We start from the raw sequence: 27,823 nt of genomic DNA on the forward strand, positions 1-27,823 counted from the left end.
TGAATAACATTGCCCTGTGTACCTCAGTTTCTTCATCTGTAAAATAATACCTAATATTTATATAGCACCTGAAGATTTTAAAAAATGCTTTATGTATAGCATCTCATTTGATCCTTGAAGCAAGCCTATGACTTAAGTGCTATTAATATTTCCCTTTTACAGAAGAGGATGCTGAGGTAGAGATAGGTTAAATGCCTTGCCCAAGGACAAATGAGGAAATATTCAAACTTAGGTCTTCATGAGTCCAAAGCCAGTGCTCCATCCCCTAAATTATCTAGTGACTTCCTGAAGGAAAGGATGAGAGATTATTAACCTGGAGTCCATGAACTTGCTTTAAAAATATTTATATATATATATATATATATGTAGATAGATAGATAGATAGAGATACTTATTTATAGAATAACATTTGTAATATAATATTATAATATTAATAAGTATCACCAAACTGTCAGACAGCCTGTGAGATGAAAAGAACTCTTGGTCTCTATGATGTATAAAGCCCTTGTTAACAGCTATCAACAATACTTGGAGGTAGCTAGGTGGATCAGTGGAGAGAGTGCTGGGTGTAGAGTCAGGAAGATTTGAGTTCAAATCCAGCCTCAGAAACTTACTAGCTGAATCACTGGGCAAGTCACTTAAGCTGTTTGCCTTAATCCAATGAAGAAGGAAATGGCAAACCACTCATCTTTGCCAGTATGTTCCATAGGGTCATGAAGAGTGGGACACGACTGAATGACAGGAACCTCAATAATACTAGGATAAATTTGTGACAACGAATTGGTTTGGCGAAACCAAACAAAGAGGTCTAAGATGAACTGGCCCTAGGATCTGAAGAGACATCTTGAATTGTTAAAAGTGGGCGTTAGAAAAGAGATTCTGAGAGCAGCCACCAGCCTTCATCACTCTTGGGAAACAACTCATTTCCCCCAAGACAAAGCCAGATCTGCTCTGTTCTCAGATTTGAGGAGGAATGGGTTTGTGCACGATAGAGGCTCTTCATGCCCCCAAACATAACTGGCCACGTAAGTGTCCACTTAGCTAGCAGGTCAAGAGCCATCCCCTGGACTGGTGCTCAGTACCAACTTTCTGGGTGGGAAGTATGGGTCATTGTGGTGAGGTATGGACAGAGTGATTTCTAATCTGGACATTTGGGATCAAATCCGTGCTCTTCTTCCTAGCTGTATGACTGAAGGCAAATCGCTTAAGCTTTCTGAGAAGAAAGTGCTTTAGAACTCTTTAAATTCTTAAAATGTTAAAGAAATGTGAACACTTTCAACTCTTTTCTCTTCTGTACATTTTTCATTTCCTTCTTGGCATGCGTAAGGAGCTCCTGCTATGGAAAATCCCTTTACCCACATTTATCATAACTCTTATGAAACTTATAGGCAGAGAGTTGCCTGAGAGCTTAAAAGACTTGCTTGTGGTCACTAGATAAAGGGAAAAGTATTAAAGGCCTGTGTTTAAAACTGATAAGAGCACCTTTCTAGGTCTGCCCCCAAAATTTTGCCACTAGACCCTGATTCGAATCCTTTCGAGGTTAACAGGCAGACCTGTTAACTGGCAGGACTTGGGGTCGACAGACTTCCCAAACCCTGCCAGGTCTTGTTTAACCTTGAATTTGGGCATTTGAGAATCCAGGGTTGCCATTTCCACATCACTGCAGAGCACAGAGGTAAGACTTCAGAAGGAAGAGAACTGGGTATTTTTGGCATTTTTCAGTATTATTTAAATCAAGGATTGGGGTCTTGTGACTGAATGGTTAGAAAGTTGTCCATGGGGTCAGGCCAACCTGAGTTCAAGTCTCAAATCTGAGGTCCTGGCTGTGTGACCCTCGGTAAGCAATTTAACCTGTAGGCAACTTTCTAAGAATAGATATTACAGAGAAGGTGGCAAATTGGCATTGGTGGAGAGAGTTGCCTAGTGGAAAATTATGTATACCAATGAAAGGTGGGTCTAATTCCATCCCATCTTACCCCAATCCATTAAATGCTTTGAAATTCTCAAGGTGCTGCAAAAAAATGTAAAGCATTATTTGATGCTTCAGAAAAGAGTCATTTATTAAATAGACCTTGATGTCAAACCTTTTATGTATCACAAATACCGCATTGCTGTTAGAACAAGTTTTTCTGTTAGTGTTTAAATCTATTTTGATCAAATAAATCCACAGCAAGTCAGTGGACTTATTCGTTGCTCTACTTGGCCCAGGGACTTGGCCAAGAACAACCCCTCCTCTGAAAGGAGGGCAATGCAGACAGCCAGAATAGCTGGAGGTGAGGGACTTTCAGATATGAAAGAAAATGAAGTAGATGAATTGTTCAACATCCTTCCATGCTTTTAGGAGTTATTGAGATGTGGGAAGTAGCACTGTCATGGGCCATTATCTATGAAGTAGAAAAGGAAGACTGGAACAAGGAATAAAACTTTCAGAATGATTTAAAAAAAAACAACTTCCAGAATGATTAAAGAACTATTGACAATCTTCAGTTTTCTTTGTAACAAATGACGTACTTATTGAAATGCTTTATAAAATTTTCATAAATGAATACAGAGTTCAGAAAAACTTTATAATTGATTTGTTAGGTCTGATTCAAATATGGAAGAAGAGTGCAATAAGAAATCATGTACTCTCATCTAGTGAACTGTTTAGGTCACTGATGAGTCAGGCAAAGTAGAATAACAGAGTGCTTTGACATGCCTCCCCCATTGCCCCCATCAACATAAACACTAACTTAATAATAATCATGTATTAGCATCTTCATTTATTCATTCATTCATTCCAACTTTTATCAAACACCTCTGTGCAATGGGTCATCCTTTGAGACTAACCAAAAGAGTATTCTGTCTTTCATGATGTCACCTTCTAAAGATGCCATGTTCTTCCTTAGTCCTAGACTGGAAGGTCACTGCCATGTTGCTATTTCACTGTGTATGAACAAACAAAGAAACAAAAATACAGCAGGCAAATCCAATGTTCAACATCAGTCTGTAAAAGTACAGTTCCTGCTGGTGTAAGAGAATTACCATTCGAGATATTTGAAAAGAGACTAGAAATAAGAATAAGCCAGTTTTTAATCAAGCAAAACCAAATTTATATTCATTCTTTCTAAAAATAAAATTAGACTTTTTCCAACTCTTTACATCTGCATTTAATAATATTTTCTAAACAAAATACAGATGCTATAACATCTCAAGTGACAGTCTATCATGTAAAGCATACGAGAGATTCATTGATTACATTTACTTCAGTTCTAGTTTGGTCATCAGTACTTGACTCATTACGTTAAACATAGGACTTAGAATAAATTTTCCACAATTGACTATAAACATTAAGATGCTGTCTTAAAACTGCTCTGCTAGAAACTGTATAGAATATACAGAATTACAAAGTCAAGGGTTTTTTTTTTTGGTTTTGTTTTTTAATCAAAATATACAACCCTCCCCCAAAACAAACACAAGCTATCAGCATTTTTATTTTTATTTTTTTTTTACGAATGATACAATTATAGAAAATATTTGTAAAATTATCTTTTCATGTATAAATATTCTGCCATATTTACTTTGGTCTAGAATTATCAGCGTACAAGTCCACTTAGAAAACATCCCACATGTGCAGACTGGAAGAATTCACTACTGATAATAGTGACTTCACAACTTGCATTGTCTGAAGCCAAAGGAACTAATGAAATAAAATACTTCTCCTGGACACATAGCCCTCATCTAGGGTAGCATGAATCAGTGGACCACAGGATTAACTATTCAATACTGTAGGTATTATTTCAACAAAGACTTTTTAGCCTGGTCTGACTCTTACAAAACTTTTAAAACAAAACCGAAAGTAAATGATTAGTGCAGGTATGTTATGTATAAAAAGAACATGTAAATTCACTTGTATTTTGCCCTTTATAATACTGTATGAAAGTGAAAATGGAGACAGGAGGTTATTGAGGCTGCAGTATTGTGGTTATTTAATAGCAAAGCACTACAAAATTAAAGGTCAGCTTCCATCCCGTCCTTTTTCTGGATTTTTAAGATGCAGCCTTGCTCGCCCAATGTAACAAAGGTCCTCTTCATAAAGACTTCAGAGTAGCATGATGGGAAATAGTCCTGTAGAGTGATGATGCAAGGTATCACGTTGGAGGGCCCTTCGCATGCCGAATTGGCTTTAGGGACTGCAGGGCAAGCCTTGAGCTCTTGATGGATGGTTTCCAGAAGATGCTTTAATGTGAGGGGACAGGTCAGGAATGCACCCAATCTCTCTCTGGCAGGTGCAGAAAGTCAGAATCATGGCTCTTACCCCTTCTGGGGAAGAAACAATGTGAACCTCTTTAATCTGACAACCACAGGCAGCAATGAGTCAGTTTTTTTGGGGGGGGGGACATTAAGGATGCTTGTCAGCTGGAGATGATATTAGGGGATGCATAGAGGTCTCTGGCAAGGTATCTATTACCAAAGATGGAAAAGAGCCATCTAGCATGGTCGTCTAATTTCATAGGAGTCCAATAAGTAAGGGAATAGAGAGCCTCTTTACTCATTCAACATCCCACCTTTATACACGGAGTCCAGATGTCAGATAGTGCTAATGCTTGGATTTAAGACCTCACTCCCTTAGGCCAACAACCCATGGGAGATGGAAATGCCACAGTTTCCCTAAGTATCTCACTCTTGCATGATAACTTGTGTGGACTGCCTAGTCTTTCCACAAGATTGGCCCATGGCGGTAGGGTTTGGGCATGGTGACATAATCAAATGCGTGACAGTTTGCTACATAAGCTTACCTTCCTTCAAGCATTTCAAAGGGGGAGCTGGGTAAGTCACATTTCATTTGGTTGGGCCTGCCTTGAAATGGTAGCCTTCTGAGATTTGAACGGTGCCTGGAAGACTGCAGATACGTTCAGCCCAATTTGACCCTTCTTCATTCTCAGAGGTGAGCTGAGCTGTTATGAAACTCTCCTGGAGCAACATACAGTTTAAGTAATTGCTGGTATATTTAGTAGTGTGGTAAAAAGATGTTTGGGGAGGGGGGGGATACCAAATAGACCACCGATATCAAGATCCCCACTGTTGATAAGTAATAACTTCAAGAACAATTTCATCCAGTAGCACACACTGTGTTCTTAAGTTAGGTGTTTGGCCACACTGAAAATACCCTTTATGAATTTTCCCCAAATTCTCATTTCCCCTCATCGTTTTCATTTTCTAACTGAACATGGACAGTGTAAAACTACAGGGTTTGTGTTATTTTTACAAGGTTTGTTTTACAAGAAAGGAAGACGAATGTCTTCTTTAGGTTACTCATCTCACAATTTTTCCCCAACCATGTAGGGTTTCATATAATATCCAAAGTTTATCCTTTGAAAATTTTAACGGTATTAAAACTGGATGAGGGAAAAAGAATCGATGATGGGTTTCATTCACCTTTTAACACACTGGTGAAGTTGACATTCTTATGGCATCTGAACTCTTATTTTCTTCAAAGCGATTCAAGTTCAGTATTTCACAGCCAGTTTGGCAGCTCCTAACAACACTCCACCCAAAGAGTGTCTGGCGGATTCTTTTTCTTTTTAAATTACAAAGTACCCACTGGCCGAGATACTGTAGCTAAGAATCTCATTTACCCTCATATTATATTGGGGAATATGAAGCCTCAGTTTGAATGTTTGGGTGTGTTTTGCTTTTGTAGTTAATGCTGAAACCTATGAATAGGAAGAAAAAGTGTCATGTTTCAGGAACTTACACAAATTTGAGTTTCCTTTATACTTCACCCAATGATGTCGGATACCTAAAAAAAAAATCATATCATTCTAGTGGTTTTCCCACCACTGTCAATCAAAGGAAAACCTCTTCGGGCATAGTTTGTAGGGTTTCCTTCATCTTGTTTCCACCTGAGTCAGTGAAGGGTTGATTCTCAAAGGACTTGGGGATGTCATTGCCCCCACCCTCTTTTTTCTCTGGTTGATTGGGGCTTTTGAATAAATGTTTCTTTTGGTGCATGCCCAGGGCAGCTGCTGTTTTGCAGATTTTAGGGCACTGAAAGCAAGCATAACCCTTCCCGTTATGCTCATGGATATGTTTCTGCTCGTGATTCCTTTTGGTAGACAGATACAGAAAGCTCTGCAAACAGAACTGACAACGATAACGTTTTTCACCAGTGTGAATTCTTTCATGGATTTTGAGGGTTTCATTTAAAGTGAATGCCTTGCTACAATACTGACAGATGAATTCTTTGACTCCAAGATGAATGCGTTCATGTTTCTGTAAGTTCCCTTGAACCGAAAAACACCTTCCACATGTTTTGCAAGCATAAGGCTTCTCTCCAGTGTGACATCTCATGTGCATTTTGAGGGTGGAGGGGCTCTGGAATTGTTTTTGGCAGAGTTCACAAACGTGAGACTTGGACGTGTTATGATGCCAGTGGGGCTGGCCTGGAGGTCCTTCCGTAGGTCCTTTGTCCCCAACACAAAGTTCGCAGTGCAGACTGGGCATCTCTTTACTCTCTTCTCCTTCAGGGATCTTTTCCTTTGGGCTTTTTTTAATGGAGCAGTCTAGGTCACTGGAGTTTGTGAATTCACTGCTCGGGCTCCTGTTTCCATGTCTTTTCTTCCACTTGACTTTCTTCATTTTTTTTAATTGCTTGGATTTCTTCTTGGGTTTATAATTGTAGTATGGCCGCCAAGGTTTGTCTGTGGAATCCTGGTCACTCCCTTCATCAAACATTTCACTCATTTCCACACATTCCGAGCGACTCAGCCTCGTTGGACTGCTGCTCTCTTTCTGTTCCACATCATTTTCTTGAGGCAGACTCTCCTCCTGAGTTTCATGTTTGGATCGTCTTCCCCTTTTATAAAACAGTTTGGACCCTAAAATGTGTCTTTTCACAATAGCCTCATTCCCAATTTTTACTGTTATCTGGCAGAGAGGTGCTACATTACTGTTGGTGGACGTTCCAGGCAAGGCAGGTTTTGCAATATACGTTTCAGTTTTACTGGTTTCCTCAATAACACTCGTGGTTTTACTCAAAGGACCTCCAGAACTGGCGGCATACTTTGCCTCCTCCAACGTTTCTCCCCGGTTGTAGGGCACCATTTTCTTCTTCTCCTTAATGCTTCTGACCTTGGTGGGGATTTTGCCAAAACTCTCCGCATGCTTACTGTCATCTCTTGGGGACTGGTTAACGGTGATGTTGGAAGCGATGGTGCTGCTGCTCGTCATGGCAGTGACTGCATTACTGTGCATGATCACCGAGGAAACCCGGCTGCTGTGCACAATGACAGACGGGGCCGAGCTGCTGTAGCTGATGACCGATGTGGCATTTTCACTGACGTTACTGTAGGATGGAATCGTCACGTCACCTCCCTGTGAGCCAGAAGTGAGACTTTTTCCTCCTGAGGGAACCGGCTTCTCAACAGGGCTAAAGTTATTTTTAACAGGGCTCAGCAGCCCCCCTCCTCCTCCTCCTCCCTCCCCTCCTCCTCCTCCTCCTCCCCAAGGGACCCCATTCTGAGGATCTATAACCTTGTGGGCTTCTTTGCTTGCAGGGACAATGGGTAAAATGGCCGGGCTATTTGACAGCATATTCACACTGTCTGGAAAAGTCAAAATTGGCAGTTCAGAGCTTCGTGGATTCGGAATAATGCAGGTACTAGGAGCAGCCTCACCCGTTTGCCTATTTTCTTGTGGATTTTCATAGGAAGAACTTCTATAGCTCTTATAGGGAGCCCTTTTGCATTTCATAGGCAGCAGTCTGTAAAGCTTGTAAGGATAGATACTGGGCTTCAGGCCTCCGTTGGCCGTCTTCTTATTCACGGGAAGGCGATGGTCAATGGCATGGAAGGATTTCTGATGGTTTTTAAGGATGTAGTAGGTCATGAAAGTCTCCAGGCAGAAGATGCACTGATACCGCCGCTCTCCCGTGTGCCAGATTTCATGCCTGGTCCTATATTCTGCCAAAGCAAACACTTTGCTGCAGTAGTGACAAGGGTAGGTTCTCCTCCATGAGTGGACATTGGCATGTCTCCGGAGGCTTGACAGAGTGACGTAGCTACGCTTGCACACGATACACGTGTAGAGTATCTGCCCATCCACCACCTTCACCGTGTGCTCGACTTCGGGTAAGGTCTGACTCGTGCCGGCATGTTCACCCGCCTTATTCTCAGATGACAGCATTTCAGAACCCTTGTAGGAACTTTCCATCTTCCCATCTGGAGAAGAAAAGCTCTGCTCGTTTCCGACAGGAACAGGGAGACGGTGTGAGTTCATGCACGTCTGCTCATGCTTGTCCAACCTGTTGGAGGTGGTGAATTGTTTATCGCAGTATTTGCACATGAAAGCTTCTGGGGGTTTTGTGTGGAGCAGCAAGTGGGACTCCAATAAAGCTCCATTTTCAAATGATTTGGAGCAGAAAGTGCAATTGTAAACAGGAGGAAGGACTGGGGCTATGGATTCAGGAATGTTAGCAGGCGGGTTTTCGTCTTCCTTAGAAAAGTGGTTGTCTTCTTGACTCTTGTGAGAGTCTGGGGCACAAGCAGCGGCTGGATCTGGACTCTTTTCTCCATGAGTCTCCGTGCTGGTTCCTTTTGGGGGTGCTATTTTTGCCACTGCTAAACTGGAACCTTGAGGCCTTGGGGGTGTCTTTGGCCTACAGGCTTGTGTATTCGCTGGAACCTCATCGCAGTTTTCTTCGCTTGGTGTATAAGGTGAACTGGCAGCACACTCGTACAAAGGACGTCCTTGAAAAGCATCCGCCGCGGATGGAACGGCGTAGGAATGTTCGGCGAGTGTCCTGACGGGCTCAGCTTCGCTGCAGACATCGTTCCTTTCTAGACCAAAGCTGGATGTTCTCATGGAGTCTGAGACCTTTTTGAAACTCGCCCTTAAGTCCAGGGGAGAAAACATACTATTATTATTTTCAGTTTCAAAGATGGAAAAGGCATTTGTGATCCTTGGTCCATTGGCAATGGCTGGTTCTTCGGTTCGTTTTTCACTTTTTTCTTCTTTCACTACACCCTTCTCTGTGATGCAAAATACATAGGGACCTGGAGAGTTGGAGAAATTGCTATCTGTAAGATCTTCCAGAAATGATATTCCCAGCTTTTTTCCTGCAGCTGCAAGATCAGTGACTGTTTCCTGTCTCTTAACAACAACCGTGGAACTGTAGATATAATTAAGGATTTCAGTAAACACTTCAGCCTTGAGATCATCTAACTCCAGGACGTGGCTGGAAATGCAGATAGTACGACTCCAAAATAAATTTTTGAAATAAAGGCTTGAAGCTGCCAGGACATTGCTATGAGCTTTAAATTTAGTGTCCTCCACAATGATAGTGACATCACATAAAATACCCCGAATTCGTTGTTCATTTAAAATGGAGAGGACTGTGTCACTGTGAAAGTCGTCTTTGAGGTCCTTTGAATGGGACATGACTGTCATCTAGAACAAAAAAAAGAAGGAAAATGGTGACCAGCATGTTTTTGAGTCATATACTCCGAAAATTCTCTTTCTCCCAGAAAATATCAGTGAAAATTTAGTTTTAAAAACCTGTATTCATTTCCTTTTTAAAAAGTGTCGATAAATTATTCAGAAGTAGATAAATGGTACAGTGGATAGAACGCCAGACCTTGAATGATGAAGACCTGAGCTAAAATCTACCCTCAGATATGTCTTAGCCATGTGACCTTGGTCAAGTCACTTAAACTCCATATGCCTCAGTTTCCTCATCTATAAAATGAGATTATAAAAGCACCTCCTTCAAAGGTAGGCCAGGATCAAATGAGATAATAACTATAAATGCTTAGAACATAATAAATGCTATGTAAATGTTAGCTAAAACAAAAAAGAAAAAGAAAAACCCTAAACTAATTTATGGGTTGTTGACAGAAAGGAGGGAAGTATCTTTAACTAATAATGATCACTTTATTTGACCAGGGTTTCATTGTCTCTCCATGTTCACTTTATTCAGATTGCAGTTTTTTTTCTTTCCTTGTTTGGGAAAAAATCCCCCGTACTCTCCATCTTCGAATCATTACTGTGTATTGGTTCTAAGGCAGAAGAGTGGTAAGGGCTAGGCAATGGGGGTTAAATGACTTGTCCAAGGTCACACAACTAGGAGTGTTTAAGGTTGAATTTTAACCCAAGACTTCCCATCTGTAGTCCTGGCTCTCAATCCACTGAGTTACCTAATTGCTCCCTGTCCATTTTTTTTAATTTAATTTAAATTTTTAAATTTTTAATTTTGGGGGGGAATTTTTAGTTAATTAGTTAATTTAGAATATTTTCCCATGGTTACAAGAATCATGTTCTTTCCCTCCCTTCTCCCCAAACCATCTCCCATAGCCGACACCTGTCCATATTTCTTAAGCAATTTAAAAAATTTATTTTTATTATCATGCAAAACACACTTCCATATTGGTCATTGTTGTAAGACTCATACAATTCATACAAAATCAAACCCCCCCAAATAAAACCATAAATACACTGATGTGAAAGATAATCTACTTTGATTCACATCCATCTGACTCCATCAGTCTTTTAGAATTGTCCCAGATCATCGTATTTTGTGTGCAGCTGAGTTTTCACAATTGAGCATCATACAATATTGCTGGTATTGTGCACTGTGTTCTCCCAGTTCTGTTTATTTCACGCTGCATCAATTCCTGCAGAACTTTCCAGCTTTTTCTGAAATCATTTTGTTTATCATTTCTTATAGCACAATGGTATTCCATCACCAACATTAAATAACTGTTAATGGTTAAATATTAGACTCTATCCTTCCTTTCCATCCAAAAGTATAATCACTGAGTGTCAGGATTATTAGACTTACTGTGCGCAATTTTAGGAAAGTTTCTTTAGTGGGTTAGTTTTGTGTGTGTGTGTGTGTGTGTGTGTGTGTGTGTGTGTGTGTGTGTGTGAGAGAGAGAGAGAGAGAGAGAGAGAGAATTTGCCCTAAAAGATCAGCTTAACCCATTGTAATTAAACTCTTTCATTATTACTTCCTTGTATTTTTCCAAAATAGAAATTTTCTAAATTATCCATAGTCCAAAGAATAGGAAATAGCTAAAAAGGCAATCTTTCCTAGGAGACTAACTGGTCCTTATGAAAAATAAAAAATAAAATCCGTCCTGTCATTGGATAAAGCAAATATTGTACCCTTCTTTAGACTATAATTTTGTGGCAATTGGGGATCTTTTAATAATTCTAGTTATATTGACCACTAAGGAGAAGCTTTCATTTACAGAGTTGGCAGAAAAGAGTTGAAAATATAAAAGTAACAAACAATAACAAATGTTTTATGCTAGTTATAATACAGAGATTAAGAAACTGACTCTAGCTATACCTTTATATAAATCAATGTAGAACTAGATGTATTAGGGTCAAATTTCAGTTACTAGAATTCAGATTTTTCCTTTCTTTCATTCATTCATGCATTCATTTAGTGAATGCCTACTATGTCCAAGATACAGTTTTAGGTATTATGGGATAACAATATGAAGGATGACAAATAATCCTTGCTTTCAGGAACTTGAAGTTAATCAGTCCCATTATTGGAGCCCATGCATTCATTCAACAAACATTTTGTGTTTACTATCTACAAAGCACTATGCTAATCACTTGGTTTACAAAAAGAAGCAAAAGATAGTCCTTGACCTCAAGGAACTTAAAATATAATACCTATTGCACAAATAAAAAAATTGAAAAAGAAGTGGAGGTTGTAGATAAAATTCCCAAATCCATCCTTAATGGCGTCCTTCTTCAAGGTGCCAGCCTACCAATATGTCCTAATAATAATTCTAACAATCTCTCTTTTAAAAAGTCAGATTATGGGGGCAGCTGGGTAGCTCAGTGGATTGAGAACCAGGCCTAGAGACGGGAGGTCCTAGGTTCAAATCCGGCCTCAGCCACTTCCTAGCTGTGTGACCCTGGGCAAGTCACTTGACCCCCATTGCCTAGCCCTTACCACTCTTCTGCCTTGGAGCCAATACACAGTATTGACTCCAAGAAGGAAGGTAAGGGGTTTAAAAAAATAAATAAATAAAAAGTCAGATTGTATGAGAAACACTAAAACTAAAAACCAAGCATTTGAGGGCTAAAAAACCTCACTAAAACAAAACAAAAACAATCCAAAGGATTTTATGCAAGTGTGTCTGCTTCAAGGAAAATAAAAATTGAGAGATGCTTTACCACCACACTTTTTCTTGTCAAAAAAAAAAGAATTTTCTTTTTCTTTTATGAGTATTTGCTCTCAGGTTTTTACGCGTTATCTCCTGGTACATATAAAGTATTCACAGGTAAAATGTTAGAAATGAAAAGAATCTTAGAGTTCATCTAGCCCCATCCCTTTTTCCAGAAGAGAATTGTGAGAGGAGTCTTTTTAGACTCCAATATATTTTCAGCTTTGTGCATAATATAGAATTCTTGGGATAGATTAAGTCAAATAGTCTAGAAATAGAACCCATTCCCACTCCCAATCACCAGCCCTGCCTTCCTTCCTCGTTGACTGGAACAACATTTGTGGGGAAAGATTCTGACTCCCTACCACCAGAAACTGTCAACCAGCTGCCACTGATGAATATATAAATTCAAGAACCTTAGGAATAATAAGTAGTATTTCCTCAGACCACTAACTAGCCCTTCTTCCACCTGGTCCCCACAGCCATCATATAGTGAAGCAACCTTTATAAGAAGAAGCCACCATAATTAGTTCTAACTGCTGAACCAACTGCTACCAACAGACAGACGAGTACGGTGGTAGATAGCTGCTACCCTCTGGATGAGGTGGCAAGGAATCTAGAGAGAAAGACAAGAGTAACACTGCTACCGCCCTGACCATAACCTTCCCTAGACTCTAGTTCTAAAACATCCTATGAACCTACGCTCAAGAACCCCAGAAAGAAGTGCTCCTCGTGACCTTTTTACTGCTTTCAACACAGATCCAGTAACCATTGTCTAGGGCAATGATAGATTTAGAGACTGCGTGCCCTGTCCAAACCCCTGCCTTACCAAGACCACATGCCATGCTACCCTTGACCAAGTGCTGCATGTTCCTCCCCTCTTACCACATACAGAGGCGAGAGAAAGTGCTCCCATTGGGCGGCTGGGCAGAGGGGAGGGTGAAGTGAAAAAATGTCATCAGGTACATGGAGAGGGGGAGGGAGCAGCATGCCCTCTCTGGCACATGTGCTATAGGTTTGCCACCACAGGTCTAGGGGATCAAAATTTGTGGAAATGGAATCTGTCTATTGCTTCTTTGGATGCAGCAGCTCCCACCTATGCCACAGCCACAGGTACACCACAGATGAACACTTGGAAGATAACATCTTCACTGAAGTCCTTGGTACTACCAAATAGTTGGACATCAGGAACAGGTTTATTTTTTACAAATGGAAATGACATTTTAAAAAAATAACCTTTGCCTTCCCTTTTAGAATAAATACTAAACATTGACTCTAAGGCAGAAGAGTGATAAGGACTAGTCAATGTCTGAGGATAGATTGGAAAAAAAATTTTTTTTAAATCCTTACCTTCTGTCTTAGAATCAATACTCTATATTAGTTCCAAGGCAGAAGAGGAATAAGGGATAGGCAATGGGAGTTTAGTGACTTGCCCAGCGTCACACAGCTAGGAAAAGTATGAGGTCATATTTGAACCTAGGACCTCCCATCTAGGCCTGACTTTTAGATCCACTGAACCATCCAGCTGCCTCCCCTAGAAATGACAATTTAAAAGATGCATTCCCATCTGCTTTGCCTTCACACTGTAAAGACCAACAGGCCTTTCCATCTGACTTGTACCTGAATCCTTCTCCACATCTTGCCTTTTCCCATTTAAAATTGAACTTCAGCAGAACAGAGGGACTTTCTAGCTTTCCAATTCATTGAGACAGTGCTTAGTACTTAGTAAATGCTTCTGCGTTTCTTCATTTGTAGGTGGGCAAAATGAGGCTGGAAGAGCTTATATCTTGATCAAATGTTTATAGTTATTTAGTGACAAATATTGTGACTTCAACTTGCACCTTTTCATACCAAATTATGAGATGGAAATACTTGAATTATGGAACGTGTCACTTAAAGCTGAAAATTGGAGCAGCTGCTGAGCAATGATCAATCCAAAAGAATAAGGCAAATCAGTGGGAAAATCAGATTTGATTAAAACAAATGTAATTTTTGCCCAACTTTTTAGAAACACCTGTTGGGGGGCAGCTGGGTACCTCAGTGGTTTGAGAGCCAGGCCTAGTGACAGGAGGTCCTAGGTTCAAATCTGGCCTCAGATACTTTCCAGCTGTGTTACCCTGGGCAAGTCACTTGATCCCCATTGCCCAGCCCTTACCACTCTTCTGCCTTGGAATCAATTGATTCCAAGACTGAAGGTAAGGGTTTTGTTTTTTTTTAAAGAAACATCTGTTGGGTAAAACTAGAGATTCACATAGCTTCTCACTAGCCTCAATGACATTAGAACATTTCAAATAAAATTTTTGGAACTCAAAATAAAAGATGGATATTAAGAGAGAAACCATTTGTGAGAAAGAGGTTGGTAAAAATTTTTAAGCAAATCCAAAAATGATGAAGAGATGATACATTTTTAAGCATTAATTTTTTTCTTCCATGGCTAATATTGCCATTATTCTAAATTTGTATTCTAACAGTATCCTTGTTGAATGAATATGATATATATGTATTTTTTAATTCTTTTTGGGCTGGACCCATAATTTCACTGGAACTCTTGTTCAGTTGTCTTTCAATTGTGTTTGACTCTTTATAACCCCATTTGGGATCTCCTTGGAAAAGATACTGCTATTTTCTTTTCCAGCTCATTTTATAGATGAGGAAACTAAGGCAAATGGGGTTAAGTGACTTGCCCAGGGTCACTCAGCTAATAAGTGCCTGAAACTACATTTGAATTCAAGAAGAAAAATGAGTCTTCTTTGTTTCAGGCTTGATGCCCTATATAGTATGGCACCACCTAGTCGCCCCCAAAACAATTCATTAGAACTAGAATTTTCTAATGAAACCTCTATAAAAGCATAGAAGTGATATTTGCTCTGTGGTTTCTAGTCTTAGAGAAGAGGCAGGGAGGGCACAGAGAAGTTAACTGACTTAGCTGGGGACACCGAGCAGCTATATGGATCAGAGGCAGCACTCCAACCAAGGCTTCCTTTCTCCAAAGCTAGCTCTTCAGCCACCATTCCATTGGTCCTTGCTCTATATCTTGCTCTATCAAATTAACAAACTCATTAGAAATTACTACTAAATTAGGAGGCTTGGGGCTTTTGGACTCCTTTCCAGCCTCCGCATGGACTCATTTCTGCCATAACTGCTATCTAGTGCTCCCAATCACAGCTCCAGTGTGTGGCTTCATAACCCACAAAAACTGTCCCCTTAGAAAGAGCCCCCGTCTTCCCTGCTCAGAGACAACTGGCACCCCTAAGAATGCCATTTGTCCTTATGTCAATTAAGTAGATGGGAAGGGTGGCATGGAGGTGCGTGTGGGGGCAGCTGATCCCAGAGGGCAGAGCCAGGAGAAATAAGTTTCAGAGGGCAGATTTCAACTCAGTATAAAGAGAAAATGTCCTAAGATTTGGGGCTAGCCCAGAGTGCAATGAGCTGCCTTGACAGGACTGGATGCCCTTTAGCTGCAGGGATTTAAACAGAGGCTGGATGACCTTCTGTCTGGTATATGATAGCAGCATCTTGTCTAGGTGAAGGCTGGAATATAGAATCTCAGAGGCTTCTTCCAACTCAGATTCAGTGATTTTCTTCTTCTGGCTGCCTAACCCTGAGGCATATTTACATGCAGCCACATAGATAGAGATGCACGTATATATGTGTGTGTATTTTTATGGGGAAGCAGCTGATCTTATTAAGATTCTCATTTCAGGTGATATCAAATGAGATAATATTTATAAAGCTGGCACATCCTACATGTTGGCATCCTTCCTCCCCATCCCCCATTTCAGAGGATCATGAAATGGGTGACTATTATGATCTGATCCAGGCTCTTCTGGAGCGAAACAATACTATAGCTATATACTAGCTATATTAGCGGTAGCGAATAATAATGATAGCCAGCATTTACACAGCCCTTTCAGCTTTGCAAAGTGCTTTACAAATATTATCTTATTTAACCCTGGAAGGTAGGTCCTAGCATTATGCCCATTTTTCAGATGAGGGAACTGAGGACAGATTTGAATTCAGGTCCAGTGCTCTATTCTGGGTGACACTTTGCTGCCTCTATGTAAATGGGACGCAGCTGTGTTTCTTGCCTTCTACCTGCGTCTGTAATCTTTGATGACCTTTTCTAGATTGTAACCTCTTAAACTCTGTGTAAAATGACAAGCCTTGTTACTATCAATAGCATGTCAGGAGACTGAATTGAATTGCTTCAAGATGGCGATGAGAGGAAGAGGTTCTGACTCCCGGGCCAACTAAGGAGAATAATACTGTGCTGAGCTCCGTTCCCTATTCTTGGCTCCCAACTTTTGCATGTTTCTGTTTTGATAACCTGGGCATTGAGTGGTATTCGTTGAATGGCAAGAAGATACAGGATTTGCTCTGGTTGCAGCATGATTTTTTTCCCCTAGGACCGCAAGGTATTGAGAACAGTCAACGGCTTGGATCAGAAAACCCATCTGAACCGAACTAAATATCTGGCCTACCGAAACTCAAGATCTCCTTTCAGAGATTACTAGAGATTTCCAGCTTAACAGTTTGACCAATTTTTCCCCGTCTCAGACCTATAAAAATGTTCAAACTTGACTGTAAAATAATTTTTTTTATAAAAAAAATGTTTATTTTACTTGCCAAAGCAAAAAATAACACAGAAAACCTCCCAACTGAAAACAGCGATACGGACTTGATGATTTAGATGTCATGAAACTAGGGTAAGATACGAAGCAGACAACCCTACCCCCTCCACTCCCCAGAAGCAAAGGTTCATTTTATTTTGTTGACCTTCATCTTCAAAGGAGACATCATTGATGGCTATCTGGGTGTGTGGGCTCGACTGAAAAGAACAGTGCGTAACCAACAACTCTTTCCACCCGGTGCACTCGGGGAAGAGGAAAGCGCTCCTTGGTTTGTAGCCTCGGCCTCCATTTCTATTTACTGTTCCTACTTGCATCACTGACCCCCGGCCTCCCCCTCCCCACCCACACGGGCACCTCAAAGCCTCCCTCTTAATCTTTGGTTTCACCATTTATTCCACATGATCAATTCAGACCAATGCTGTGAAAGCACGCTTCCCTCGCTTTCTTCCCCTTTCTCTTTTCCCTACCCACCCCTTTTCCCAACATTGCCTTTAGATATTTATGGGCACCCTTTGGGGACGGAGTTCAAACCTATGAAGAAACTCCTGGGAATTATTTGGTGAGGGTTTGATTTCATGAAGTACCATAATACAAATGAGAAACAGCGTGGAATAGTAGAGAGAGAGCTAGCTAGTTCAAGACGCCCCCTGCTAACCAATAAGGCTCCATGACCTGGGCAAGAGCTCCTGCCTCTCAGGGCTTTTAGGTAACTCTCTAATGCTGTGAAATTTACAGGAAAAGTGCCCAAAATACCGTGGTGGAAGGAGTTTCCCCACTTGGGAATGCTCAATACTAATGGAATCCCAAGGCCAGTCACTAACTCTATAATCCTTCTAACAACAACATTTATTTATATGCCACTTTAAAGTCTGCAAAGCGTTTAGACTATGTCTTATTTGAGCATCACCATAGCTCTGGGAAGACGGTACCATTCGTATTTCTATGGAAGAAGAAACTGAGGCATGGAGCAATTAGACCCGCCTTGCCTTTTGATTACAGAACAAACAAAAACTATCAGAGCCAGAATTCAAACCCGGGTCTTCCCGACCCCAAGTCTAATACTCTATACATGGCACCATGCAGCCTTTCTACTGAAACAGACATAGGATACTTTGAAAATTCAAATTATGTTTTCTGTTGGAATTCTAAAAGTGGAGAAGCAAATAAAGTATCTTATTTTTTCATTAATGTTGTGAATAACAATGATTGTAATCAACCTATTGAGGTAAATTATCTTAACCGTTCAAAAGGCAACACGAGCTCAGTTATGAGTATTTCATAGGGAACATTTCCCAATGTTAAATTTAAAAAAAAATAGATCTCTAAGACCTTTCTAAGGGTCAGAAGTACGGGTCCTTCCATTCCAAGAGACCTAGGCATGGAGATGTTTGGTGATTTCCCCAAGGCCACACAGCAAATCAATGGTAGTGCTGACATACATAATTATGTTTCCACGATTTCTAGCCCTACATTCACTCTAACAGACACAACGACAAAACTGCATGGACACAGCCACTCTCTGTTTTGCTTCAGATTTCCTTGCATAAATAAAGGTAGATTTCTCACCTCCCCAAACCCCCCCTCCGCCTCCACCTTGCCCTATCGCCCTAAACCCCGGTGAAAATAAGGAGGTACTGTATTAGGATACTGACCTGAAGTTTTGCAAAAGTCAAGATCACTGTCCATTTTGGCCCAGGACAGGTTCCATATCAAAATGGAATCTGCTGGACTGGAAACCACTCTCTGTGGAAAGTTCACCGACAAAGGAGAACATTTTGCTTCAGGCTATCAGGCCCCACCATCCCACACACATCCTCACAGTAAGTTTTCTTATAGACAGTGTTGGGAGATTACGTCAGACTTGCTCATGTGACAGGGTATTAGAAACACAGGCATCAGATCTCCAAAACAGATTTCAAAACAGAAGCCCTTTATAGCATTGAGCTGAGTCTAGGAAAAGGAAAATCCTCTCCCTTTTGCCGACCAAACACAACTAAAATGGGGCCTGATAAGTGTTTTATTTACTTGACTTTTAGGGATCCAAATTATCTGGGTTCCCAAAGCATAATTATGAAAAGCAAAGTTGGGCAGCAATGGATCAAGATTTACGTAGACTTGGTGCCAAAATAAATTTAGCTAAATTGTTCTTCGTCTCTGAAGGGGGTTGACTCTTGGGGCAACCTCTCTTTGAATATATTATCTTATAGAGGTAAACAATGGGTCACTGGACTTGTGCTTGCCTGTATGCTGAGGACATGAATGAGTAGATTCGTATTCTTCAGTGTTGCATCAGGCTTGGTTTTAAGACTTCACATAGCTGGTTCAGATAGATTTTCCTTCCTTCCTTCTTCCCTCCCTCCCTCCCTCCCTCCCTCCCTCCCTCCCTCCCTCCCTCCCTCCCTTCTTTCTTTCTTTCTTTCTTTCTTTCTTTCTTTCTTTCTTTCTTTCTTTCTTTCTTTCTTTCTTTCTTTCTTTCTTTCTTTCTTTCTTTCTTTCTTTCTTTCTTTCTTTCTTTCTTTCTTTCTTTCTTCCTTCCTTCCTTCCTTCCTTCCTTCCTTTCTTTCTTTCCTTCTTTCCTTCTTTCCTTCTTTCCTTCTTTCTTTCTTTCTCTTTCTCTCTTCCTTTCTTTCTTTCCCTTTCAGAGTGTTCCTTGTCACTTAGAGTCTACTTCTATATCTACCTTGCATGGACACTGGCAAACTGGTTTCAAGGTAATCTGAACATCAAGCCCCTAGGTAGGATATCTATTACTCTCTCACAATAAAGAATCTGCCTCAAAAGCTCTTTCAAATGCCATTTTCTGCGGGAGCTTATTAAAATAATTAGCTGATTTTCTGATGGCCTAGCTTGTTCCCAAGTTTTAAACATTTCCTTATTTAGGTTTTAATCTGGACAGGACAGTATTATCTACCATTGGACAAATCTCCTTCTGGCTGTTGAGTTTACAGTTTTCCCAAGGAGAAGAAGGCTCCAGCCATTGACAAGATTGTGACATTTGCAAAAATCAGAAGGAACATTGGCTGTTGTATTGGCGCTAAATTAACTGGGAGCCCCCTCTTCCTGAGGGACCCCCTTAAGCCACTGTACCACTCTTCACCCTGGCTCTCCCTGCATCAACCCGGAAACCCATTGAACAACCACAACGAACTTAATTGCTAACAGAGTTTCCTGACCAGTGTGGTTAGAACTTTCTGTGCATGACATGAAGGTTCCACAGGTTTGTCTGCCCTCATGTAAATTGTTGAGGACCAAATGATGTAAAACCCAAGACAAAGCACCAGCTGAAGCATGTGAAGATAGGGGTGCTGGGTTTAAATTTAGTCTCCGGTTTCCCAACTTTATTCAACACTTGCCTAGGCCAAGGAGCACAGAACAGTGGTACAATTGTGTTGTGTTTCAGGGATGCATCTTGTTTGGGATAAATGGTGGTGGTGGTTGTGGGGATGGTCAAGAACCTGCCACAGCAATCCACCAAAGCACAGAACAAAGGGCAACGCTTGGGTCTTTCTTTTCTGAAATGGGTAGTATGAAGTTAATACAAAATTGGATACCTCCTGTTTTTACCAGTAATGTTTGTTTAGAATCATTCTTTTTTAGATGGGTTGTTTATAATGGTTATAAAAACAAATTAATTAAGAAAGATTTGCTAAGCACCCACTATGTATCAGAACTGCACTCTGAGACCATACCCACATCTCCTGGCACCCCTTGTTTTCCTTCAAGACTCAAACTCTATATATGGGTGTGTGATTTGGGGTTTTGGTTTTTAAGATTACTCTATTGCAAAAATGAATAATACAGAACTAGAATTTGGGTGATAATACATGTATAACCTAGTGGAATTGCTTTCAAGTCCAGGAGGGGGGAGGGAAGAGGGGAAGGAGACAACACGAATCATGTAACCATTGGGAAAAAAATAAAATAAAAAGACTCAAGTTCTATCTTTTGATTAGGCCTTTCTCATTCTGCCCAGCTACTAGTTCCCTCTCCTATAGGGTTACTTTTTGTGCAATATATATATTTTGCTCTGTACATGTTGTCTCCTGCTACAAAATGTAAGCTCTTTGAGGATAGGTCATTGTTTATCCACTTTTGTCTTTGTATCTCAAGCATGCTTAGCACAGTACTGATGACACATAGTAAGCCTTTGATAAATGTTTCTTAATGGATTGGCAAATCAGTGTTATTTTGTACGTGTTTTTGTTTTCCCTCCAAAGAATTCTCGTTTTAAATGTGTAGTGTGTTGACTTCCTCAGGGTGAGCTGGTATTTGTTCTAATGAATTGTTTCCCAGGCTACAAACACGACCTGCTCTCCACTCAGCTTTTAAGTTACCCAAACTGAGTTCTAGGCGCCCTTCATGATGGGACAGCCCAAGATTTCTGCCTTTCAGACCCATACACATATGCATGCACACATACATACAAATATACACACATACCTGTGCATATAGGCATATTGCATATATATATGTACCCTACAGAATGAAAATGTATGATGCAAACATGCACTGCTTGTTAAGTAAATATGTACACACATGTATGTGTATGTATATACATGTGTGGAGGTACTATATACATTCTATGCTTACACATGTATGTGTATACACATTATATAAGTAGACGTAGAGAATACATAATATATAGTGTGTGTACATATACACACATTTATTGCTATATGTACGTGTGCCTATGTGTATACATGTGAATATGTGTACAGACTCTAGAAATAAAATATTATATACATATATATTATCTATGCATATTATATACCATGTACATCAACACACACATATATACACATAGGTGTATAAATATGTGGATATATACACAACGGAAATAAAATAACATATATACATACACATTGTATATGTATATGTATATAGACCCTAGATAAAACATACATATACATGAATGTCCATGTTGTGGAGATAGGATTAACTCTTTCCTGATCTATTTTTAGCTAATCAAATCCAGAACTTAAAGTACCCCTACTAGCACTGAGTAAGAAAGGTCACTCCCCCCGCCTCCCCATGGTGCTAGGCAAATTAAAAGACTGCCATTGGTTTCTGTGAAGAAGGGGGAGAGACAGGAAGTGACAGGAAGTTGTGGGGAGCCATCTTACCCCTCCCGCTGTCTGACAGAGTCACAGTCTGGGGAAATGGATATTGCAAAGCAGCGACCAGAAAATAAGGCACCCATGGAACACTTTCTATATGACTTCTCTCTCTAACTTCCCTTACTAATGGAATTGTTATGATTATTGTTCTCTCCCCAATACAGGAGAAATAATATGAGAACAAATACTTATAGGGCTAACACATATATGTCCCACTTTAACCCCCTTAGAATAGTACCCCAAAAAGATTACATTCACAGAATTAAAACCCAAAGATCACTACCCATTACCCCTCCTTTATTTCTCTTAGCAGAGGTACATTCAGAGGCCCCACACCCACTGCAGGCCAAGCAAGACAGATACATCAATCATTCCTCTGAAATACAAGTTATAGACACACTTCGCTGGTTCTTTATGTTTACTATAACCAGGCAACTTTGCCAGGTGCTTGAATCAAACACAAGAAAAATGCAACTTGGAAATTGAGGAAAATTCCAATTCTGTTCTGCTTTAAGTTACCCTCTAACCCCACACCTACCTACAAAATGTTTTGTTACCCATCTCCTAAGTAATAGTGATTGATTGTGAAAGCTGATCAAAAGCAACAATGATTCTCCCAGCTGGTCATCCCATAGGTCAGGGGGAACTAACCTCCATTATGTCATTCATCTATTTCTGTTATAGCAGCAATGTTTCATTGACTATCTCCTTAGGCTTCGCGTCTTTGGTTAGGTTATATGGAAACATGTATGTTGAGAAATGATTTTGTGCCAGAAAAGTATGTACTCACTGAACCTATAAAATAAAACACAAACCCTGTGCGTGGCAGAACACTGTGTGATGCCTAAACACAGGATTGAGCATACAGTGTCTCACACCACTTATTTGACTGACCGCCACACCTAGACAGAGGACCCTGAACCTTGAGAGATTGTAGGCTCGGCTCTCCAAGGGAAGTGACACAGAAAATAGAAGCATAAAAAGAAGATACCAGCATGGTCTATAATTATTCCTTCCTGGTTTCTGGAGAGACTGGTTCCAGTGATTCCTCTCTTGGCTTTGGAGGAGGCTGTGTTGGTGGAACCCTGGCTGAAGACACCATAGGGACCTCTGGCTGAGGATTATCAGGAAATTCACATGGAGACAGAGTCTTGTGGAAGCCTTGTTGGGGCTGAGCCTGGCTTCTCAGGAGGACTAGTAGGCTTATTAGACTCTGTCTCTTTATCTACATTTTTCCACTTTCACTCTCTCTACTTATTTGTAAATAAAGTTGCTAAAAGTTATTTTGACTTAAGCTATAATATTTTTAAATCAGTGACCACAATATTACTTTAGAATTCTCATATTTAGTTAAAAACCATAAATTTAATTCTTACAACATACATATGCACAGGTGTATAAATACACTATAAAATAAAATACATGTACAAATTATATATGTATATAGGCTCTATTTAAACACATATACATACATATACATGTGTACATATCTATTTATATATGTAGCCATGTACATGGTATATAAACACATGTGAATACACGTAGATAGATACTATAGAAATAAAACACACATGTACATACACTAAACATAATGTCTATACATACATGTACACATTTATATAGGCATGTCTATATGTACATATGCAGACTTGTATATACCAATGTATATAGGTAGATATATACATGCTATAGAAATAAAATATAAACACTGTAAGAGTAGGATGCAAGGGAGAGGATGGAATGTTGAAGAAGACTTGACTGACAGGTGAAGACAGTTGGAAGGAGAGGAGAATGGGAGAAGAACATTGACCCGGGTGAGTTCCCAGGAGAAGGAGGGACTTTTGGGACTAAGATCTCAAGGTGAGAGGAGGCTTCTTGCCTTGCTCAAGATCGTACAAGAGCCAGTCAAGAGATTAGCCAAGAGAACCATTACAACACATATAGGTACATATACACTAAAGAAATAAAATGATATATATATGTGTGTGTGTGTGTGTGTGTGTGTAAATCCATATTCATGTATATATGTGTATATGCACCAATGCATGAATGCATACATGTATGTCTGAACATATATACATGCGTGTTCACCTCTTTTAGAGAAATAAGCCATAACTCAGAAATAAAGGTGGAATCCCAGGCACTATGGGAGGTAGATTAGAGCAGGCGTCAATGGGTGCTGTCACATGAGCACAAGCCTTCATGGGAAAGACTTGCCTCACTTCAGTCGTGTGGTCCCCTTCCTGGACAATGTTGCTTCATGAAAGGGATGTGGCTTCTAGCAGATGCTGCAGGCTGCCACTGTACATCTGTGCAAACTATCACAGGCCACCCAAGTGTGAACTACATTAGCTCGCTTCCAATTAAGCATGTACAAGCGTCTTTCCTGGCCTTGGTGTCTCCTAAAGATATGATGGAGACTGCAGGCAAAACAGGTATATAGTAAAGCAGAGAGCGAAGTCAGCAGGGCTTAACACTCACCTCAATATAAACTTTAAAGTTAAAGTAGAAAGAATTCTCCCTTCAAGACTCAGCTCAGGTCCTTCCTCCATTACGTTTTTTGAACCCCACAAGTTGTTATCCATTCAGTACTCCCCCCACCCAATTACTTTATATTTTACTTTTCTATACTTTCCATTACTTACATGGATACACATTGTGTATTACAGTGGAATGGAAACCCTTTGAGGGCAAGGACTCTTCCGGTTCTCTTTGTCTCCTCAGTACTTAGCACTGGTGCCTTTCATATTATTTATTTCTTTTCAGTCATGTCCAAGTCCTTGTGACCCCATTTGGACTTTTCTTGGCAAAGATATTAGAGTGGCTTGACATTTCCTCCTCCAGCTCATTTTTAGATGAGGAAACCGAGGCAGAGTTAAATGACTTGTTAGGGTCACATAGCTAGGAAGCATCTGAGGTTGGATTTGAACTCAAGAAGATGAATCTTCCCAATTCCAAGCCCAGGGCTCTACCCCCTGAGCTACCTCTATTCTTTTGTATACATAGTAGCATTTAATAAATGTCTCTGTGATTTAATTGCCATCAAAGAGTTTTCCTACAGACTTATTCACCTACCCTTTGGGGCTTCTCTCTCAGCTAAAAGCAACTGGAATCAGGAAGACCTGGCTTTCAAGGTCCAAATTTGTCTCCTGATGAGGGGGGTGGGGGGTGGGGGGACATTCTTTTGGCCACTTGTGAGATTTTTCGCTTCAAGCTCCACAATTAAGCAGGTGCTGTAGAGACATTTTGTGATTCTACCATTTGCTATCTGACTGCTCACTAATTCTAACCCCTACAGAGAGAGGCTGTGCTGGGAGAAAAATAGCAAAAGGCTATTTATAGAAGTATGGAGGCTGGTGTCTCATGCTGGTCCTAAACATGGCCTTCACCAAGATAAGAAGAGGAAGGACAGCCAGTGACAGTATAGCATTAAGGAGAGTGGCAAGAGCAAGGGCAAAGAAAGGGGCCTGAAGAGTGTAGTCTTCTGGCTAATCACACATGATGGAAAATGGGCTGATTTTTGTTTTTTCTGGGGCTGGGGCCATTGGAATGGATCAAGATCTGTGATTCTAATTGTGAAAATTCCCACCATAACCCCCAGTCGGCAACCCCTGGAACTTGGTCTCAAAGAGTTGCTTCAGGCAAAGACAGCTTGTGACTTGCCTTTGGCTACATGATCAGGATGTCCCTGAAGTAGAATTTGAACCTGGGTCTTCTGGATTCTAACCCTCCCAACAATTACGTTCTATTGCCTTTCACCATAACCAATAAAAAGCACTGACATTTATATTATAGTATTATGCCTGGCCTGCAAAGCAGAATTTCTAAATTAAACAATCTATCTGTGTGTGTGTTGTGTATGGGGCAATAAAACCCCCTTTTGGCCCCCTCATTAATCTAGAGTCTTATGCCCCTTCTTCAAAGGACACCTGAACGATCCAAATGCAATTTCAATACTGAAATCGACTTTGTCTATAAAATAGTACTGGACAAAGACTCAAAAGAGTGGGCCCCAGGCTAGGGAGTGGGGCTAAGATGAAATATGGGGGGGGTTGTATGCATAAACATACACATGTCATTGTGAAATATGATTTCAATTTGTGGAGCAAAAAAAAAAAGACAAATTTGCTGATGTTTAAAACATTTAGAAACATAAAATCTCTCTCTTTGTGAAAGTGAAAATGCCCATTAGTTACACATAAAAGCACGTTATTCTTATCCCCGTGCCTGCACAGATGTGATTTGGTGTCCCTATACTATATTTGCTCACTGTGCAGCTGTTTTCAGAAATACGATTGTATTTTTGGCCCCATTTCTGCAGTTGGGCTCACTATCGTTTGACGTGACTTGTATTCAATTCTATCTCTGGCAAAGTCCACTTTTAATAGGTCCATGGTACTTCGGCTAGGTCTTTGCAAGAAGCCTTGGGTTTCTCTGACTGGAACATTTAGGGTCAGCCTTGGGAGAGGCAGAGAAGTGTTCTGACAAGAAAGACAAAAACAATCCAAGCCATTGGTCTGAAACGAAGCTGAATAGTATTTGGCGAGATTTTTGTTTAAGAATTCATTAAACAAGTTAGAACATTCAAACTCTGAATTTTGGCTTGCCTGCTCTGACTCAAAAGTGTCAAATAATTCTTAAATCTCCGATGACACCCTAGTTTCAGTTCTGATGGGCCCAGGCTCCATTTACCTTATCTGCCCCCCACCTTCCTTTAAATTGGGACCATATTGGGACCCTTCTTTAGTTTTTTAACAGTATTTTATTTCTCTCTAGTCTGTCAGAGATCATGACATTCACCAATTTTTAATACCCTGGAATCTTCCTGGTGTGGGCTGAGTGGCTTGAATTCCTCAATGACAGACAGCTAAAGGCTTTCTTATTTATCTTGGCTTTTAACTACTGGAATTCCTAGCCATTTTTTGTGCTGTTTTTCCAGTCCAAGGGCCAACAGAAGCAAAATAAGATTTGAGCACCTCTTCCATAATCCATTATCATCATCTTATCTATTCCAAGCAGTGTTTCTAGCTCTTCTTTGATCCTTTTTTTTTTTCAGTATTGCTTAAAAAACCAAAGAAAGCAAACCTTCATTTTTTCATCATCCTCTGATTTCCCTGCCTGGGGTTATTTTAAGCTTTTGCACTTCTGATTTTTTTTACCCAACCAAACTATCCTACTCCATGTATACTCTGATGTCTGCTTTTACTTCCATCTTCTCTATGTCTTTAAAAATCTTCGTTAATAAGCTCCCTTGTACTCATATCATCTCCTTTATGTAATTTCTCTCTTCCTCCTCATCAGAATTATTCTTTGCATAATTAGAATTGTACTTCTTCTGCCCGCCTTGGGCTAACTTCCTCTGAAGAATGGTAAACCATCGGATCCTCCCCTATTGGTCATCTATCCATCTTCACTGAACCCTGTCTTTCAATGCTCCCAGAGTCTAGGGTGCAGATCAGACTATGTCCAACTTTTTTCTTTTCCATCACAAATTTCAAGATGACATGTTCATTTTCCTCTAACGTGCCCATTCTTTCCATCCTAGGAACCAGTTTTTTCATGTTGAGAATTAGATCTGGAATAAAAGTTTCCTTTGGAGTCCCTTTATCTTTTGAAGAATGAAATAATCACAAAGTAAAAAAGACCAAACAAACAGTATTAGCAGTTCTGCCTTGGGCAAAGGATTTGGAGTCTAATAGATCTCCAGATAATCAAAATCTTCTATCAATATTACACTATTCCTTGATATGCTTATTATTTCTTCTTCATATTTATTTTTCTCTTTCTGTTTGTAGTATACTCTGATAATAATATAGTTTCTTCTGCCATTGACTGTCACCTAACACCACCATGTTTCCTTTCCCTTTGGTTCTTGGATTTCCTCACAAAAGGAAATCTTTTTAATATT

At 40.2% G+C, this 27,823-nt stretch overlaps 1 protein-coding gene across 9 annotated transcripts in view; it reads right to left on the bottom strand.

Annotated features, from left to right (window-relative positions):
• Nucleotides 1-2,744: 2,744 nt before the first annotated feature.
• The window catches only part of ZBTB38 (zinc finger and BTB domain containing 38), a 175,324-nt gene continuing 150,245 nt past the window's right edge, over nt 2,745-27,823 (bottom strand). For 8 of the 9 annotated variants that reach the window (XM_056807403.1, XM_007502118.3, XM_007502114.3 and 5 more), the window contains one exon: nt 2,745-9,429. In XM_056807403.1, coding sequence (XP_056663381.1) covers nt 5,830-9,429 — 3,600 coding nt within the window. In that variant the 3' untranslated portion in view covers nt 2,745-5,829. Of the gene's footprint in view, nt 9,430-18,450; nt 19,136-27,823 lie in introns of those variants that run through there. The other variant, XM_001373022.4, reaches the window with a different exon arrangement.

This window comes from Monodelphis domestica, chromosome 8, assembly GCF_027887165.1.
Source record: "Monodelphis domestica isolate mMonDom1 chromosome 8, mMonDom1.pri, whole genome shotgun sequence".
Lineage (NCBI taxonomy): Eukaryota > Metazoa > Chordata > Mammalia > Didelphimorphia > Didelphidae > Monodelphis > Monodelphis domestica.